Source organism: Sus scrofa, chromosome 8 (assembly GCF_054392235.1).
Source record: "Sus scrofa isolate SSC_HxYL_T2T_F1_AM1 chromosome 8, Sscrofa_HxYL_maternal_Yorkshire_Landrace_v2.0, whole genome shotgun sequence".
Classification (NCBI taxonomy): domain Eukaryota; kingdom Metazoa; phylum Chordata; class Mammalia; order Artiodactyla; family Suidae; genus Sus; species Sus scrofa.
This window is the reverse complement of record NC_139390.1, coordinates 43,139,303-43,158,006: the sequence shown is the minus strand read 5'-3', so window position 1 is coordinate 43,158,006 and position 18,704 is coordinate 43,139,303. Positions and strand designations below refer to the sequence as shown.

At 39.0% G+C, this 18,704-nt stretch overlaps 2 protein-coding genes across 6 annotated transcripts in view; both read right to left on the bottom strand.

Moving 5' to 3' along the window:
• Positions 1 to 9,285: 9,285 nt before the first annotated feature.
• The window catches only part of LOC102162630 (zinc finger protein 736-like), a 31,540-nt gene continuing 22,121 nt past the window's right edge, over positions 9,286 to 18,704 (bottom strand). For 2 of the 5 annotated variants that reach the window (XM_021101276.2, XM_084972112.1), the window contains one exon: positions 9,286 to 13,140. In XM_021101276.2, coding sequence (XP_020956935.1) covers positions 12,719 to 13,140 — 422 coding nt within the window. In that variant the 3' untranslated portion in view covers positions 9,286 to 12,718. The remainder of the gene's footprint in view (positions 13,141 to 18,704) is intronic. The other 3 variants (XR_014812508.1, XR_014812510.1, XR_014812509.1) reach the window with 3 other exon arrangements.
• Positions 11,271 to 12,717, bottom strand: LOC146400454 (uncharacterized). The gene is given in 2 exon segments (XM_084972111.1): positions 11,271 to 11,947; positions 11,950 to 12,717. Coding segments are annotated over 2 exon segments (1,221 nt in total). The 5' UTR covers positions 12,494 to 12,717.

Sequence of the window (18,704 nt, the reverse complement as noted above, 5' to 3'; positions counted from 1 at the left end):
TGGGAAGCACAGCTTTCTGCTAGCTAGCGGGCCTGTAAGCTTGTTGTGGCGTGGGGGGTATTCTATGGGGACCCACCCCTTCTTCTCTCCCCTCCCCAGCACTGGCGCAGACCAGGCTCTTCTCCCAGGTTCCCTCTGAGGCGGCTTTCCACTTCCCCGCCCCTAGAGTATTGCTCCCTTCCTCTGCGACAGCTTTGTTTTCTAGTCTCCCAGGCAGTCTCTGCCCCGTCAAATGGTTTAGAGACCTCCCAAGCAGTTTCCGCTCTTCCCCGCCCCCCTAGCCCGGGGACTAATCTCTGGAGCCGAGGTCTCGGTGCCCAGCCCCCCCCCCAGGCGTCCCCCGGCCCTTTCTTGGGGACTAACCTTCGGAGGCGAGGTCTCGGTGCCCAGCCCCAACCCAGGCGTCCCCGGCCCCCTCTCGGGGACCAACCTTCAGAGCTGAGGTCTCGGTGCCCAGCCCCCACCCAGGCGTCCCCCGGCCCTTTCCCGGGGACTAACCTCTGGAGCCGAGGATTCGGTGCCCAGCCCCCACCCAGGCGTCTCAATTTTTGGTGACTGTGCCCGTAGTTCAGATGGTCCGTTGGGTTCTTGATCGTTTTTCCGTACTCCAACTTACTGCTACACTCTTCTCTGCATCTGGAGATTCCTCCGGTTCGTTTGATCTTTCGCCCGGTAGGTGACTTTCCAGGGTGCGGGATCCCTTTCCCCTCCGCAGTTCCCTTTCGGGAGCGCCCGTCCCGCTCGGATTCACCTTCTCTCACACTCCTCTTTTCTCCCGTTCTGCCCAATAATGTCACGAATTTCTTGCCGTTATTGGAGATTAGGTTCCTCTGCCAGCGATTGGTTGTTGTTCTGTGCGAGTCATTTCTTCTGTAGATGTGCTTTTTTTGTTGTGTTTGTGGGAGAGGGCGAGCGTGTCCCCCTACTCCTCCGCCATCTTGTCCTCTCTCCATATATGTGTCTAACCAGAATGAATACTACTGGTATTTCTGTGATGAGTTAGTATCATTCCAGCCAAAGCTAAAAAACTTTTTAGTAAGCTTTTGCAGTCTTATCACAAGTATAGTTTTTATGAAGCATTCTGAAATATTAAAAGTGAAATAGTACTGTTCATCATTTATCAAGTGTATATTTTATGCCTGCACTGTCCTGAGTGCTTTATGTGTAGCTTCGTTGTACTGGCTTGAAGTAGGTACAGTCATATACTCATTTGACAGATAAGGAACTTGAGGCACAAGAGGTTCATTAAGCAACTTATCTAAAGTTATACAGCCTATGTGTGATACAGCTAGTTCACTGTACAGCAGAAATTGATGGAACATTATAAATCAACTCTAGTAAAAATTTATTTTTAAAAGTGATAGAGCCAGTATTTGAAATTGTGAAGTCTGATTCTGGAGTTTGAGCTAATAATGACTAGCTTGAAAGATTGTGGAGGAACAATCCTTTGTGTTTGTTGACAGCTATTAGTATAATTTAAGCATGTGACTTTTTAACATGGGGTAGATTGATAGTGGCGGTATAATGGCTAATGGCATGGTGGTTTGCACAGGTCTGTGACACCCTTTTCTAAATTAATTTTCTTTTGTGTTTTGAGGGTTTATTTATTTATTTATTTATTTATTTACTTACTTACTTATTTAGTCTTTTCAGGGCCACACTCAGTGCAGCATATGGAGGTAACCAGGTTAGGGTCAAATCAGAACTGCAGCTCCCAGCCTACACTAAAGACACAGCAACATGGAATCCAAGCACACAGTCACCTCCAGTAATGTCCCATGAAAATGTGCTGCACAACCTAGAGCCAAGATCTGCTTCATCCACCAGTGGGCAGGCAACAGCCCCTTAAACAAGGAAACCTGCACAAGCCTCCAGACCAGTCTCACACACCAATACACAGACATCAGAAGTGAGATAATATACTGCAGTCTACAGAACTGGGTCCATAAACACAGGCAGAAGCCATCATGGGACCAGATGGTCTCTGACCATTTGGTGATGAGAGGGGAGTGTACTACTGGCACACAGACAACATCCCATACAGAGGACCACTTTTCCAAGGTCAGAAACATAAAAAGTCTACTGCATACATAAAATACAATTAGAAGGTTAAACAAAAGAAGATGGCAAAGGAATATACTCCAGGTGAAGGAACAAGATAAAACCTCAGAGGAACTAAGTGAAGTGGACATATGCAATCTACACAGGAGTCAGAGTAAAGATTCTAAAGGTGATCCAGGAACTCAGAAAAAGAGCATATGGACAGAGCATGAAGGTACAAGAAGCTTTCCACAAAAAGTTAGAAAACCTAAAGAAACAAAAAACCACAGCTGAAGAATATAACTTAAACAAAAAATACACTAGAAAGGAATCAATAGCAAAATAAACAGAAGAATACATCAGTGATCTGGAAGACAGAGTGGTATAAATCAGTGCCATGAAACACAATAAAGAAAAAAGAATGAAAAGAAATGAGGAAAGCCCCAGAGATATCTAGGACAATGTCAAACATAAGAGCATCTGCATTATAGGAGTCTATGAAGGAGAAAATGGAAAGGGCCTGAGAAATTATTTAAAGGGATAATAGCTCAACTTGCCTAACATGGGATAGGAAATGGTCATTGAAATCCAGAAAGTGCAGAGTCCCCTACAGGATTAACCAAAGGAGGAACATGCTGAGACACATAGAAATCAACTAGAAGAAAAATTAAAGACAGAGAAAATATTAAAAATAACTAAGGAAAAGCAATAAATAAATATGAAGGAATTCCCATGAGGCTATCCTCTGATTTTTCAGAAGACATTTTGCACATCAGAAGGGAGTACCACAAGATATTTAAATTGATTAAAGGGGGAAAAAAAACCTATAACCAAAATACACTACCTAGCCAGGCACTCATCCATATTTGATGGAGAATTCAAGTACTTTACAAATAAACAAAATTAAAAAAAAAAAAAACTACACACCAACCCAGTTTAAAAACAAATGCTAAAAGAACTCCTCTAGGTGGAAAAGGCCACAGGTAGAAACAGGAAATTTATGAAACAGAAAATTATGAAATTTTCTCAGTGGTAAAGGCAAACATACAATCATCCACAAATATGATATCCAAAACAAGAATCATGAGAGAAGAAGAGTATAAGTGTGAGGCATTTGAAATTTAAGTGATTAGCAATGTAAAAACATTCATATATGTATGTAGACTACTATATTGCAACCTCGTGGTAATCACAAAGCAAAAATGTATAATAGATAGAAAGCAAAAAAAAAAAATAATGAGAGAAAGAAAAAGGATTCCAAACATTAAACAAAAGGGAGTCATCAAATCAAAAGAGATGAGACCAAAAGAGGAAAGGAAGGGAGATCAGCAGAAGACATCAGGGGCATAAAAGGTAGATACCACATTTTCCCAAAAATACTTATTAAAAAAATCTACAGGTAAACAATTCTCACAGTACATTTTTGAACACTGAGAGAAGAAATCAGTCTTCCTAAAGGACAAGAAAATCTCCACATACCTGGAATAAGAGAAATCTAAGTCAAATGAAGAAGCAGAAGCAGCAATCCCAATTAAAAGAACAGGAGAACTCACCTGGAGTACACAAGGAAACTGTCTAATACACACTGACTTCAAAATTAGGTGATGAAAGTACTGAAGCAATTAAGACAGGCTATCAACAGAAATGTGGATTACTGTAAAAAGGAACTATAAACTATAATGAGGGGCCAAGAAAAATTATAAAACTCTGTTGCCATGATAAAAGCATAGTTAAAGGTAATGAATAGCAGAATGAACAATGTGAAGGAACAAATAAGTGACCTGGAACTCAGAATAATGGAAATCACCCAAACATGAGAGCAGACAGAGGGCCAAAAGAAAAAAAAAAAAAAAAGAAGAAGAGGAAGAAAAGAAAACAACACAAGTGATCTTGGGGATTATATATCACATATTGAACCATACATAGCAAATTTCCCAGAAGTTGAGGAGAGACAAAAGTGTGTTGAAAATTTACTTGAAAACTAAAAACTTCCCAAATCTAAAGAAGGAAACAGATATGCAGGTACATGGGGCACAGAGGGTCTCTAACAAGATGAACCCAAACAGACCTACACCAAGACATATTCTTTTTTAAAATAGCAAAAGTGAAAGATAAAGCCTCCTAAGGCAGCAAGAGAAAAGCAAAACATTAATTACAAGGGAACCCCCATAAGACTTTCAGCTTATTTCTCTACAGAAAAGCTACAGGCCAGAAGGGAGTGGCAAAATATAGTTAAAGTTCTAAAAATAAAAAAAAAAAAAAAAAAGGAGGGTCTGGAGGAGGATGGAGGATGAGTAGGACATATGGCTCACCTCTTCCCAGAAATACATCAAGAATATATCTACGTGTGGAATTCTTCACACAGAACAGTTGCCAAACACTTGACAAAAGGTCTCAGGATTATGATAGGGCAAGAAAACCTTCATGAAACCATAAAGGAAAAAAGAAAGAAGAAAAAGGGAGAGGGAAGAGAAAGGAGACAGGACAGTCACCCCAAGGAGGGAGTTGGAAAGAGGGAAAGCTCCTGCACCTTGGGAAGCTCCACCACAAGTGAGGAGGTTGGCCTGGACAGAGGAGGAACTTTAGAGTACTGGAGGAGAACACAGCAATTGGTGTGAAGCAGTTAAAATGGAAACAATCCACAAACCATCACTGCTATAGTGGCAACTGTATGGTGGTGCAAGTGTCAGGAACTAAAATTCTGGCCTTAGAGGTTAGACACAAAGAGAGCTGGGGTTGGCCATGCAGAAAAAGCCTGAAGGAACTTGAGTATAGGGGGGACCACATCTGAGGGTGTTAGCTAAGGCAACCCTGTCAGGATTAGAGACTAGGCACCATTGTTTTGGGGTGCTGGAGAGAAGGAGTGGCTGCCTAGCAACAGATGGGGAGCAGCCTTGCCCTTAGGGCTACAGAGAACTCAAGAGCAGGAGGAGTACCACTCTGGTGAGGGAGGGGAGATGATGCAAGCTCTGTTGCTCCTGCCAGTGTCTCCCAATCTGGTGGAGTAAATTCCATGCCCAAAGTGCCCCAAGAGGGCCATCAGTGCATGATCCCTGCAGGAGCTACAAAGTGCCCAAGGGGGAAAAGCACGAGCTCCATAGTTCTGCTCAGTGTTCCTGTGGGAGCCTGCACTAGTGGCACCCACTCCATTCCATGCCCTTTTGGGGAGTCCCAAAAGGGCCACTGGTGCACCTTTCCAGTGGGAGCTGTGGGCTACCTGGCTGGAGAAAAGCACAAGCATCAAGGCTCCTGCCAGTGACCCTGCAGGGCCCATGCCAGTGGCACTCCTTCCATGCCAAGGGAGCTATGGGAGGCACATTGGTACACATTCTGACCTATAGAGATCCTTCCTGCCTGCAGCCAGGTCAGGGAGAGAGACCACCAGAAGTCCTGCTCAACAGTCAGGGAGTAATTAGAGTATTCTCTAGCACCATATACAAAAATAAACTCAAAATGTATTAAACACATATATTTAAGGCCAGATACTATGAAACTCCTAGAGGAAAACAGAAGCAGAGTTCTCTTTGACATAAATCACAACATCTTGGTTGATTCACCTCCTAGAATAATGACAATAAAAACAAAAATAAGCCAATTAGAAACCAGTTAAACTCAAAAGCTTTTGCACACCAAAGGAAACCATTGAAAAAATGAAAAGACAACCCATAGAGCAGGAGAAAAATCTTTGCAAAAGATTCAACTGATAAATGTTTTATCTCCAAAATATACAAGCAACTCATAAAACTCAACAGCAACAACAACAAACAACCCAATCAAAAAATGGACAAAGACCTATACAACATTTCTCCAAATAGGACATATAGATCACCAGCAGGCACAGGAAAAAATGCTCAGCATCACTAATTATTAGACAAATGCAAATCAAAACTACAATGTTTTGATACTTCATAGTAGTTAGAATGGCCATTAACACATCAACAAAAAACAAACGCTGTAGAGGATGGGAAGAAAAGGGACTCCTCCTACATGTTGGTGGGAATGCAAATGGTACAACCAGTATGGAGAATGTATGGAGGTTCCTCAGAAAACTAAGTATAGAACTACCCAATGTTCCAACACTCCCACTCCTGGGCATATAACCAGAGAAAACATTCATTTAAAAAGATACATGCACCTATATATTCATCACAGCACTAGTCACAAAAGCCAAGACATGGAAAAAACCCAAATGTCCACTGATACAGGAATGGATTAAGAAGATGTGGAACACACACACAAAATGTAATACTACTGAGCAATAAATAGACAACATATAGCATTTGAAACAATGTCGATGGAACTAGGGATTCATACTAAGTGAAGTAAATCAGAAAGACAAACACCACATGATATCACTTATATGTGCAATCTAAAGTATGGCACACATGATGCTATCTACAAAACAGAAAAGATCATGGGAATGGAGAGCAGATTTGTGTTTGCCAGGGTGAAGGATGGAGAGAAAGGAATGAATGGAGAGTTTGGGGTTGGTAGATGCCAACTATTACATTTCATACATTTGGGTAAGGGGATCATATTGTACAACAAAAGGAAACTGTACAGTAACTTGGGTTAGAACATAATGGAACACAGTATTACAAAAAAAGAATGTGTGTGTGTGTGTGTGTGTGTGTAGGACTGAGTCACTTGGCTGTACAGCAGAAGTTGAAACAACATTGCATATGAACTATACCTTAATTGTAAAATTAAAACAATGATAACCCCCATATTCTATCAGATTCACACACCCTCCTTTTTGCTGCATACAACATGGTTTGATGCTTGGTGGTATGGCAACCACATGGGCATTATGAGAGAACAGAAATCTGCGCATCAAGACAGTTCCAGAAAATTGAAAAAAGAGGAGGTAACTTATGTTTTCTCAGTCCTTTTATCAACTGTGAACATCAACCTATTCCCTGTGTACATAACACTAAATAGACATTCTTTTCTATAAATATGCATCAGCTACTTCTTGGTATAACTGAACATAAAATATTAACTATAGAAAAGGACACATTATCATATATCTTTACATCAATGCTAAATGGCAGCACAATCTTCAACCAAATCTCATCAGAGCAATGAGCACCATTGAAGGCACTTTTCTCCTAATCCAGTCAAGATGTGTCAAAAGACAAAATGGGCTGTGAAAAATTGGGGAACATCTAGACGAGAAAATGTTTGCAAATGAAAAGTTCACTGCCTCTGATTGGTGAACTTCTCCTCCATCTAGGGGATCCCCTGGTCCAGAACCCAGAACTCATGACAAGACTATCACTCTGTTAAGAGAAAGTGAGAAAGGACCCTGCCACTGGTGGGTCAGTTCCCTGGAAGGTTATTCATTTAGAGGTATAATTAATGTTGCAGTTACATAACTGGCAGTAGTTTTCTGTGAAACTTGGAGCACATGCCTTGCTGAACATTGCCCAGAAGGCAATACACTGCCCAGAAGGCAGATTCTTCTCCCAAATTGACTCCTCCATGTGACATTTTAAAGATGTCTTCACAATGTTTGCTTCATTCATACTCCCCCTCCATCAAACTGCCACTGATCTAAGCCTGGGAAAAATGGAATAATCTAAAACAACTCAGGGTTAACAAGAAAGGTGGAAGAGAGGGATGGATGTGGTGTTTGTGACTGACATAGGCACACTATTGTCCATGGAATGGATGGTTTGTAGGGACCTGCTGTATAGCACAGGGAACTCTTCTCTATATTCTGTGATAACCTATCTGGGAAAGAGTCTGAAAAAGAGTGGACATATGTATATGTATAAATGAGTCCCTGTTGTACAAGTATTATCACCACATTGTAAGTGAACTCTCCTTCTATAAAACATTAAATTAAAAAAAAGAGAAAAGAAATGATAAGTGAAGAAACCTTTTCTTACTGTTGCTCTCAAATTAAGAAGGAAGTAATACAAGGTATAATTCATTTCATATCAACATAATACACTCATAAAGGGATTATTCTCATCTTCAAAGTAATTTTTGTATACCATTACATTAAATGAAAACCATTCTTCAAATGCCTGAGCATATCCTAAAAGAAATGGTTAGTGAATTTTAACAAATAAAAAAATCTAATCATTTCCATGATGAACAGGCAAGCAAAAAAGACAGGATCTGCATGGGGAGCATCTCCCACCAGGTCTCAAGAGATAGGAAAATAATCTATTCAACTTAATGTAGAGAAAATAGATTACCAATATGTAGGGTTAGGTAGTTTGGAAGTACTTCATGCTGAATTTTGAAATTAACAGTTGTGATCCTATGTGTCTACATTCTTTCTGAAAGTGTGTACACACACCCTCTTCCTTTATAGTTTTCTCACTTCTAGTTATATCTCCATATATTTCCATATGGCATTCCCTGTAGACAAAACCATGAAAATATGATGAGTCAAAGAGAAATATTGACTCAGAATTCCAAAGTCTGGATGTTCGTTGTTCTTGTGACTTTGCCAAATTAACATGTTTAAAATGAACACCCACAAATGCATGGGGATTACAGGTTCAACAACAGAAAAGGAAATCAAAGATGGTGAGTTTAGGGCTCACATTTCCTAAAATATTCAATAGCTGGCCCATGCCTGAAGCCCAAAGTAAGATGCAGAGAGAGGCAGTGGCAGTAATTTGGTGCATGCATTTATCAGGGACAATGATTGAAATGTGGGGGGCTTCCTGGTATAAGTGTGTATTGTGGAATGAAAACCCAAATGAGTAGGATTTTCATACTCTGAGGAGTCTTATTGAAGGCATTCATGAAAAGAGGAACCAGAATTTGTCTGGAAGACTGTGGATCACAAGGGCTGCTAGGGAGACAGAGCAAGAACTTGCATTTGCTTCTGAGTTTGCAGCCTTTTTCAAGTGCATATGCTCACAAGAATGGCTGGTGCATCAGTTCAAGTTACCTGCAGGCTACCCAGGTACACCAAATGACTGCTGATGAAGCAATATCAGGACACAGTTTAGGTAAGTTTTCAACAATCCTCCAGATAATCTTTATCATAACCATCATAACATGTCAGTCCTTAAAAAAATGAAATACCATATACAACTTACGAAACATAAAAAAAAAATTATTTGAATTTTGAGGCCAGTAGGAAAAGGAGTCAATTATAGGTGTCATCCTATTATTTAATCAAATAGGTTATTGTTACCATCTGACACCTAAAACCTTAAATAATGTGGATGGTTTCATCCCAGTGGTGTGATAACACTTCATTAATTACACATCAAGTTACCATGTTAAAAAAACCATTCAGTTTAATTAAATAAAATATACTCATTTCACAAAAAATGTACAGGAAACTTTTCACAATGCACTGTATGATCCTAGATCAAAATACAGAATATCAGAAATCAGAAGCATTCTTGTCCTTCAAATACATGGCTCTGAGGATTTTGATTTCTAGGGTTTACACAACAGAGGTGAATTCTTTAGTGAACACGGATGTACATTAGTTTTACTACTATTAAGCAAAGAGTTAACTATTTTTCTTGAATAACTGTGACAACGTCTTTATTTCAAACATGTCAACAGACATTCATGAGTTCTACTGCTTTTATGAAGATACATCAGATTTTGTACAAACTGACATCTTTTTAACATGAAAAAGCAGTTGGAACACATATTTCAATTGTGGAGTTTGATCTTGTTACATAATTACAAAGAATGATTTCCAAAACACTAAAAAATGGTGATTTTAAATCAATCCTACATACCATCTCCACTAAGGTTTTCTTGCACATTTATATGACCGGATCTTTAAACTTCCATGGAGTATTAGATAGAAATATTCCTCACCTAATGTGGAAGGGCTCCTCTTGTCTTTGAAGCCACAACCATGAAAAACAAAATTCACATACATACTAGGAATAAAATGCATAGCATTTAGTAATTTGAGAGTTGAATTACAAGCATTTTTTTTTTGTCTAATAAGCCCAGATAATGTCCATAGATATACACTGATGAGAATGATACCAGCCCAAACATCCCTCCCCTTAATCCTCTTGTCCATACTGAGGTTTTTAGTGTTTCCACTGTGGCTTATTTGTTTAAGTTCTGAGTTAGAGAAATTTCCAAAGAGTTATTGACTGAATGCATTCTCCTATGCATCCCCTATAGGGAGTTAGAGTTGATTTTCAATAAACACTCCCCTATAATTTTCACAGCATTAAATTTTCTTTCTTGTAAGAACTCTCTAGTGTTCTCTAAAGTGTGTATTTAGTAGAAACAAACTTTATCACATATTACACTGGCAAGATTTCCCTCCATTGCACATTTTCTGATGTTAAGACAGGTGAAAACTCTGATGAAGGGCTTTTTCATATTCTCCACATCTGTGAAGCTTTTCCCCAGTATGTATTTTCTGATGTCTAGAAAGTACTGAATACTGTTTATAGGAACTGTCGTATTTTTTTATACTTGCCCAGCTTCCTTGTACTATGAATTCTCTGATGTTGAGTGAGATAGGAGTGATAGGTAAAGGCTTGGCCAGGGAGTTCCCATTATGGCTCAGTGGTTAACAAACCTGACTAGGAAGGATGAGGTTGCAGGTTCAATCCCTGGCCTCACTCAGTGGCTTAAGGATACGATGTTGCTGTGAGCTGTGGTGTAGGTTTCAGACTTGCCTCTGATCATATATTGTTGTGGCTATGGTGTAGGCTGGCAGCTAGAGCTGCGATTAGACCCCTAGCCTGGGAACCTCTACATGTCACAGGTGTGCCCCCCCCCCCAAAAAAAGACAAAAAGGTAAGTGTTTGTTCACATTGATTCCATTTGTATGGTTTTTACCCAGTATGGATTCCCTGATGTTGAGTCAAGCTTGCATGCCACTTAAAAATTTTGTCAGTCTGTACATTTTGTATGGCTTCTCTCCAGTGAGAGGTCACCAATGCTGATTGAAACCTGACTGCTGACTAAAGGCTTTGCCACATTCTGTACATTTTTTTTGTCTTTTTGTTGTTGCTATCTCTTGGGCCGTTCCCGCGGCATATGGAGGTTCCCAGGCTAGGGGTTGAATCGGAGCTGTAGCCACCGGCCTATGCCAGAGCCACAGCAACGTGGGATCCGAGCCGCGTCTGCAACCTACACCACAGCTCACGGCAACGCAGGATCGTTAACCCACTGAGCAAGGGCAGGGACCGAACCCGCGACCTCATGGTTCCTAGTCGGATTCGTTAACCACTGCGCCACGACGGGAACTCCTATTCTGTACATTTTTAAGACTTCTGTCCAGAATGAGATCTCCGATGCCAAGTAAGTGATGAATGCCAACTAAAGGCTTTGCCAAATTCGTAAGGCTTCTCTCCAGTATGAGATCTCTGATGCTCAGTAAGATTGCAATACTGACTAAAGCCTTTGCCACATTCTGTACATTTGTAAGGTTTCTCTCCAGCATGAGAACTCAGATGCTGAGTAAGAGATGAATGCCAATGAAAGCCTTTGCTACATTCTGTACATTTGTAAGGCTTCTCTCCAGTGTGAGAGCTCCGATGCTGAGTAAGATGAGAATGCCGACTAAAGCCTTTGCCACATTCTGTACATTCATAAGGTTTCTCTCCAGTATGAGATCTCAGATGCTCAGTAAGAGATGAATGGCATCTAAAGTCTTTGCCACATTCTGCACATTTGTGAGGCTTCTCTCCAGTATGAATTCTCTGATGCTTGGAAAGATGTGAACTCCGTCTAAAGGTTTTCCCACATTCTGTACATTTGTGAGGCTTCTCTCCAGTATGAATTCTCTGGTGCTCTGAAAGATACAAACGGCATCTAAAGTCTTTGCCACATTCTGTACATTTGTAAGGCCTCTCTCCGGTATGAAAGTTCAGATGCCGAGTAAGAAGAGAATGCTTATTAAATGCTTTGCCACATTCTGTACATTTGTGAGGCTTCTCTGATGCTCAGAAAGATATGAACACCGTCTAAAGGCTTTGCCACATTCTGTACATTTGTGAGGCTTCTCTGCAGTATGAATTACATGATGTCTAGTAAAGGCTGAATGCCATGTAGATTCTTCACATTTGTCAGGTTTCCCTCCAGTTTGGTTTTTCGTATCTCTTCGCAGATTTAACGACTGATTACAAACATTCTCATCTTCCTCACACTTGCATTGTTCCTTCCTGGTAGGATGATGCTGATGTTGCGTAAGTCTTAAAGCCTGGCTATAAACTTTGCCACACTCACGAAAATGGCAAGCTTTCTCTCTAATACAAATTTTCTGAAATGTAGTGAGATCTGAGCTTTGCGAAATGATATTCCTATGTTTACTTCTTATTGACTGCTTCTCTGAAAATTGAGTTCCCTGAAGTTTCATGAGATTTGAGTCTGGGTCAAAGTTAGTCTGAGATTCAATGCAGGCATCACTTCTTGTTCCAGTGTGTATACTCTTATAATTACTGAATACACAGCTCTTGCTGAAGGCCTTACTCACTTTAATACACATGGCATGTTGGTCTATATTAACTATATTATCACACCCATTGATTAATGATGGTTGGATCAAGACCCCCCCATTGGTGTCAACATTAGGGATGTTAGAACAATGAGGAAATATTTGTTGGTTGAAGAGTGATGAACCCTTGCTATTAGATCTCCCGATTTGATCACTTTGGGGGGGTTTCCCCCCATTTTGAAACCTCTGGTGCTCATAAATGTTTGAATGAATGTTTCATCCAAGCATACATTCATGTTTTGCATCATCATTTGTAGTACAGTCCATATGATTATCCTGATTTTCCAAATTTCCTTTCAGAGAAGATCTATGTTTCAATAAATAACATGGGTCTTTGCTTACAAAAATATATTTTTCTGCCAATGGTATTGACTTAAAGTGGAGTTTTTCACAGTTTGATTTACATCCTTGATCTCTTTTAGCAGTAACATTTTCCTTGTGGATAAAAGTCCCAGTAGGAGCATGTGCATCATAACAACCTTCCTGCCCTTCACACGCCCCCTTACCTTCGCTGCCTATAATTACATCAAAAGTGCCAACAGGAGAGCTTTCATATTTTCCCAGCAGCATTGTTTGCAAGAAATGTTCCATGCCTGGCTTATGTGGCATCAAACCCTGGGTGTCATGAGAAGACAGAGCTGAAAGATAACAAAAACAAATTATCCAAAATTACGGTTTTCATTGAACATGCTTGACAATTTCATGTACAATGGACAATTGCTTAGCTAGATTAAAAAATAAAACAGAGAAGCATCAACTGAAATCAGAAGTGAAAGAGAGATCCTATAAATGACACCACAGAAATAAAGGTACATGTAGGAAGCTACTATGAGTAAGTGTACACCAACAAATTGGACACTTCACAAAAGGTATGAATTTCCAGGGAGATACAACCTATTTAGATTTCAGCATGAAGGAATAAATCATCACACCAAACCTAAAACTATTAAGTAGACTAAAATATTAACTGTAAAGAATCCCCAAAAGAGAACATGTCTGGATTCGATACCTCAACAGGATAGTTCCAACTCAGGAAAACAACAACTATGAATTCTCCACAAATATACCCAAAGGTTGAGTAGGAGTAAAATTATCAAAAGATTGTTTATGAAGCCAATATTAAGCAATATGAAAAGTAAGCAAAGACACTAGAAATGAAAATTTAACAAAAGAAAAAAAATCCCACAAAATTAGAACCTAATACTTGAATAAATACTGATTCAAGAGTCCTGAACAAAATACTAGAAATGTGAACTCCAAACCTCATTAAAAGAATTATCCAGCAAAAATAATTCAGAATTATTTATGAAAGTAAGGGGGTTGATTAGTAATGTAAGAAATTAAGTGCACAGACACAGAGTTAAGATCATACTACAGAATTATATCAATGAAATAGATAAGTAGAAATACTAAGTACCCTTTCATGACTGCTATAGTGAAATCAGGGATTGACAGTAATATGGAAATGTAATAAAGATTATGTAAGAAAAACACAGAGTCATCATTATGATCAATAGTGAAAGACTTAGTCTCTGTATATATGAAAATTTTAAGAATGAACATGCTCAAGGTTTTGAATAAAATTAGCACTTGATTTTTTCGAACCAAGATGAGCAGGAAAAGAAATAAAAAGCCAGCTAAACCAGGAAATGTGGAGTAATGATCTCTATTCACATATAAGGGCATTCACATTAACAAATAAACAGATTATTAAAAAAAGTAGTAGAAAATGAAGAATAAAAGAAAACTTTGTATATACTACTAACAGGAAGTAATCAAAAAACATTATTAAAATTATTTTCTTCCATATTAGTATTCAAGAGTATAAAATAGTGTTTAATTAATAAAGGCAGTGAAATATTTTTATGATGAAAATCATAAAATATTGCTGAAAAACACTACAGAAGACATTTTAAAAATGAACACCACATATTCCATGCTCCTGAATGAGAATAATTAACATCGTTAACTGTCAACGCTACCCAAGTTGATCAACAGATTCAAAGGAAACTCTTTCAAAATCAAAACAACAATTTTGATGAAAATACAAAAGCTCCTTCTAAAATGTATCTGCAATATCAAAAAACACTAAAAATCCCAAACACCCAGGTAAGGAAAGTGGAGCATTGGAGGCATGACACTTCCTGATTTTAACATCTACTGCAAAGGCACAGTGATCAAAGACACAATAATCAGTGTTGTCAATAGAGTACAACATGCAGACGGAAAGAGAAGACTGCAACAGCATGGAGAGCAGCCATAAAATCTCTTATATTTATGGGCAAATAATCTTCCACAAAGGGGCATATACCACACAATGGGAAATGCATTGTCTCAAAACAAATGGTGTTGGGAAAGATGGATGTTCACAAGTGAAACAAGGAAGGTAGACCCCTGCCTACCACAACCCACAACTGTAACTCAAATAGGATTGAAGCCGTATAGAGAGAGATCATTATAAATATCACAGAAGAAAACATAAAAGTTAATGGAATTTGATTGGGCAATAATTTCTTGGATATGAAAGTGAAAGCTCAGTCAACTAAAGCAGTAGATTCATCTTAAAGGGAAGTTCAGAGCAATACAGGCCTTGCTCAAAAAACAGTGAAACTATGAAATAAGCAAGCTAATCTACCACCTCCATGAATTAGAAAAACAAACAAAACCAAAAGTCATTGAAGCACTAGTAATAAAGATCAGAGAGGAAGTAACTAGAACAGAAGTACAAAATAGGAGTTCCCATGGTGGATCAGTGGGTTAAGAACCTGATAGAGTGTCCATGAGGATGAGGGTTTCATGACTGGCCTCGGTCAGTGGGATGAGGATCTGACAATGCCAGAAGCCATGGTTTAGGAGGCATATGCAGCTTGGATCAGGCGTGGCTGTGGCTGTGGTATAGGCTGGCAGCTGCAGCTCCAACTTGACCCCTATCCCAGGAACTTCTGTATGCTATAAGTGGAGCTGTAAATTTTTTATTAAATTAAATACAATTTTAAAAGATTAATAAAACAAGGTTACAATTTGTCAAAAGGGTAAACAATATTGACAAACTTCTGGCCATGCTCACCAAGACAGAATTCACATAAAATAAGAGTGAAAGGGAGAAATAGCAACTGATAATCATGGACATTTAAATAATCATAGGAAAACACCATGAACAATTATATGCTGATAAATTCAACAAGCTACAAGAAATGGACAACTTTCTAGAGGCACAGAGACCACCAAAACTGAATCAAAAAGAAATGGATAGTCTGAACAGACCATCACTAGACATGAGAAAGTATCTGTAAAAAACTAAACAATCAAAAACAAACCCCCTCTGACAAACAAAAGTCCAGAACCAGATGCCTTCACAGGAGAATTCTACCAAACATGAAGAGAAGAATTTGCATTACTTTTTCTCATATGCTTCCAAAAAAACTGATGAGGAGGGAATATCTCCCAAGACAGTCGATAAACTCACCATCACCTTGATACCAAAACCAGACTAGGATACCACAGAAAAACAAAATTACAAGTCAATATCTTTGATGAATAGATGCAAAAATCCTCCACAACATATGAGGAAACAGAATCCAATGGCATGTAAAAAGATCACATACCACAACCTAGAAGGACTCATCTCCACTTCACAAGGATGGTTTAACATACACAAATCAATGAATGGGATACACCACAAAGGTAAAAGACAAAAACCACATGGCCATCAAAATAGATGCAGAAAAAGCACTTGACAAAATTCAACAACCATCCAGGAGAAAATCCTTTACCATGGTCGGTATAGAGGAGCAGAACATGATAAAACTTATCTAGGACAAACTCACAGCCAATACAATACTCAACAGTGAAAGACTGAAAGCCTTCCCACCTAATAGAGTACGAGGCAAGGATCTCCAATCTCCAATTCTCCTCAACATAGCGTTTGAATTCCTAGCCACAGCAATCAGACAAGACAAAGGAAGTAAAGGTATCAACCTTGGATAGGAACATGGAAAACTCACTATGTGGATCTGACATGACATTTGAGAAAGGAAACTCAGAAGATGGCACAAACTCTACTAGAACAGATAAATGAATTCAATCAGCAAGGCAGCAGGAGACAAAATTAATATACAGAATTCAGGTGTATTTCTTTACACTAACAATTAAATATCAAAAAATTGAAATACAGAGTTCCCATCATGGCTCAGCAGTTAGCAAACCTGCCTAGCATCCATGAAGACCCAGGTTCAGTCCCTGGCCTCATTTGTTGGGTTAATGATCCAGTGTTGCCATGAGCTGTGGTGTAGGTCGAAAATGTGGCTTGGATTCTGCATTGCTGTGGCTCTGGCATAGACCGGTAGCTACAGTTCCAATTGGACCCTTAGCTTGGGAATCTCCATATGCCACAGGTGCAGCCCCAAAAGCCAAAAGGCCAAAAAAAAATTTAAATATACACAATATCTCAAAAAAATCATACAGCCCCCAAAATAAAATGTGTACTAATAAAACTGAGCAAGGAATTAAAACCCTATAGAGCAAAAACTATGAAAATTAATAAAGGGATTGACATGATTCAAAGAAAGGGAAAGATATCCCATACTTCTGGATGGGAAGAATTCACGTTATATAGCAAAGACAAACCAAAGCAACCTATAGACTTAATGTTATTGAATTACACATGACATTTTCATGGAACTAGAACAAACGATCCTAAAATTTAAAGGGGATCACAAAAGACCCTGGATTGCCAAAACAATCCTGAGGGAAAACAATAAATCAGGAGGTAGAACCCTCACAGACTTCAGAAAATAACAAAACTACAGTCATCAAAATAGTGTAGTATTGGCACGCAAACAGACATACAGACCAATAGTACAGAATAGAGCCCGGAAATAAACCTGCACATCTATGGTCAATGATTCCTTGATGAGGGAAAAATAGACAATGAGAAAAAGCATGTATCTTCAGCAAGGAGAGCTATGAAAATTGGACTGCTGCATGTAAATTAATGAGGTTAAAAGACATGCTCACACCATGCACAAAATAAATTCAAAATGGCTTAAAGCCTTAAATGCAAGACAAGACATCATCAAACTCCATGAAGAATTTACAGATAAAATATTCTTTGACATAAATCATATAATTTTTTTTATTGTTCAAGTACAGTTGATTCACAATGTTCCTTCAATGTCTGTTGTAGAGCAAAGTGACCCAGTCACACATATGTGTACATTCTTTTTTTTTTTTTTTTCATATTATCTTCCATTATGTTCTAACCCAAGAGCCTGGACACAGTTCCCCACGGTGCACATAAGACCCCCTCACCCATCCATTCCAAATGTAACAGTCTGCATCTACCAACCCCAAACTCCTCATCCATCCCACTCTCCCCACCCCAGAAACCACAAGTCTGCTCTCCAGGGTGATTATCTGTTTCTACCTGACAGACAGGATCATCTGTGCCATATTTTAGAATCGACATATAAATGATGTCAAACACTATTTGTCTTTCTCTAACTTACTTCACTTGGTCCCAGAATCTCTAGTGTCATCCATGTGGCTGCAAATGGTATTATTTTGTCCTTTTCATGGCTGAGGAGTCTTCCACTGTGTGTATATATATATCCTACTTCATCCTTACATATTCATCCATCTTTGGATATCTAGGTTGTTTCCATGTCTTAGATAATGTGAATAGTGCTGCAATGAACGTAAAGGTGGATGTATCTTTTTCAATGAAAGTTTTGTTTTGATATATGCTCAGGAGTGGGATTGCTGGATCATATGGTTGTTCTATATTTAGTTTTCTGAGCAACTCTGCACTGTTTTCCATAGTCGCTGTATCAATGTACATTCCCACCAACACTGAAAGAGGGTTTCATGTTCTCCACAACATCTCCAGCATTTGCCATTTGTAAGCTTGTTAAGGATGGCCATTCTGACTGATTGGAGGTGGTACCTCATTGTGGCTTTGATTTGCATTCTCTACTAATCAATGATGCTGAACATTTTTTCACAGGCCTACTGGCTGATCATGTTTTCACTACTGAAATGTCGTCTAGGCCCATTTTTCAATGCAGTTGTTTGTTTTATTGTTGTTGAGTTTATGCGTTGTTTGTCTATTTTGGAGGTTAGGCCCTCATCTCTTGCCTCATTTGCAAAGATCGTATCCCATACTCTGGGGTTGTCTTTTCACTTTTGTAAATGGTTTCCTTTG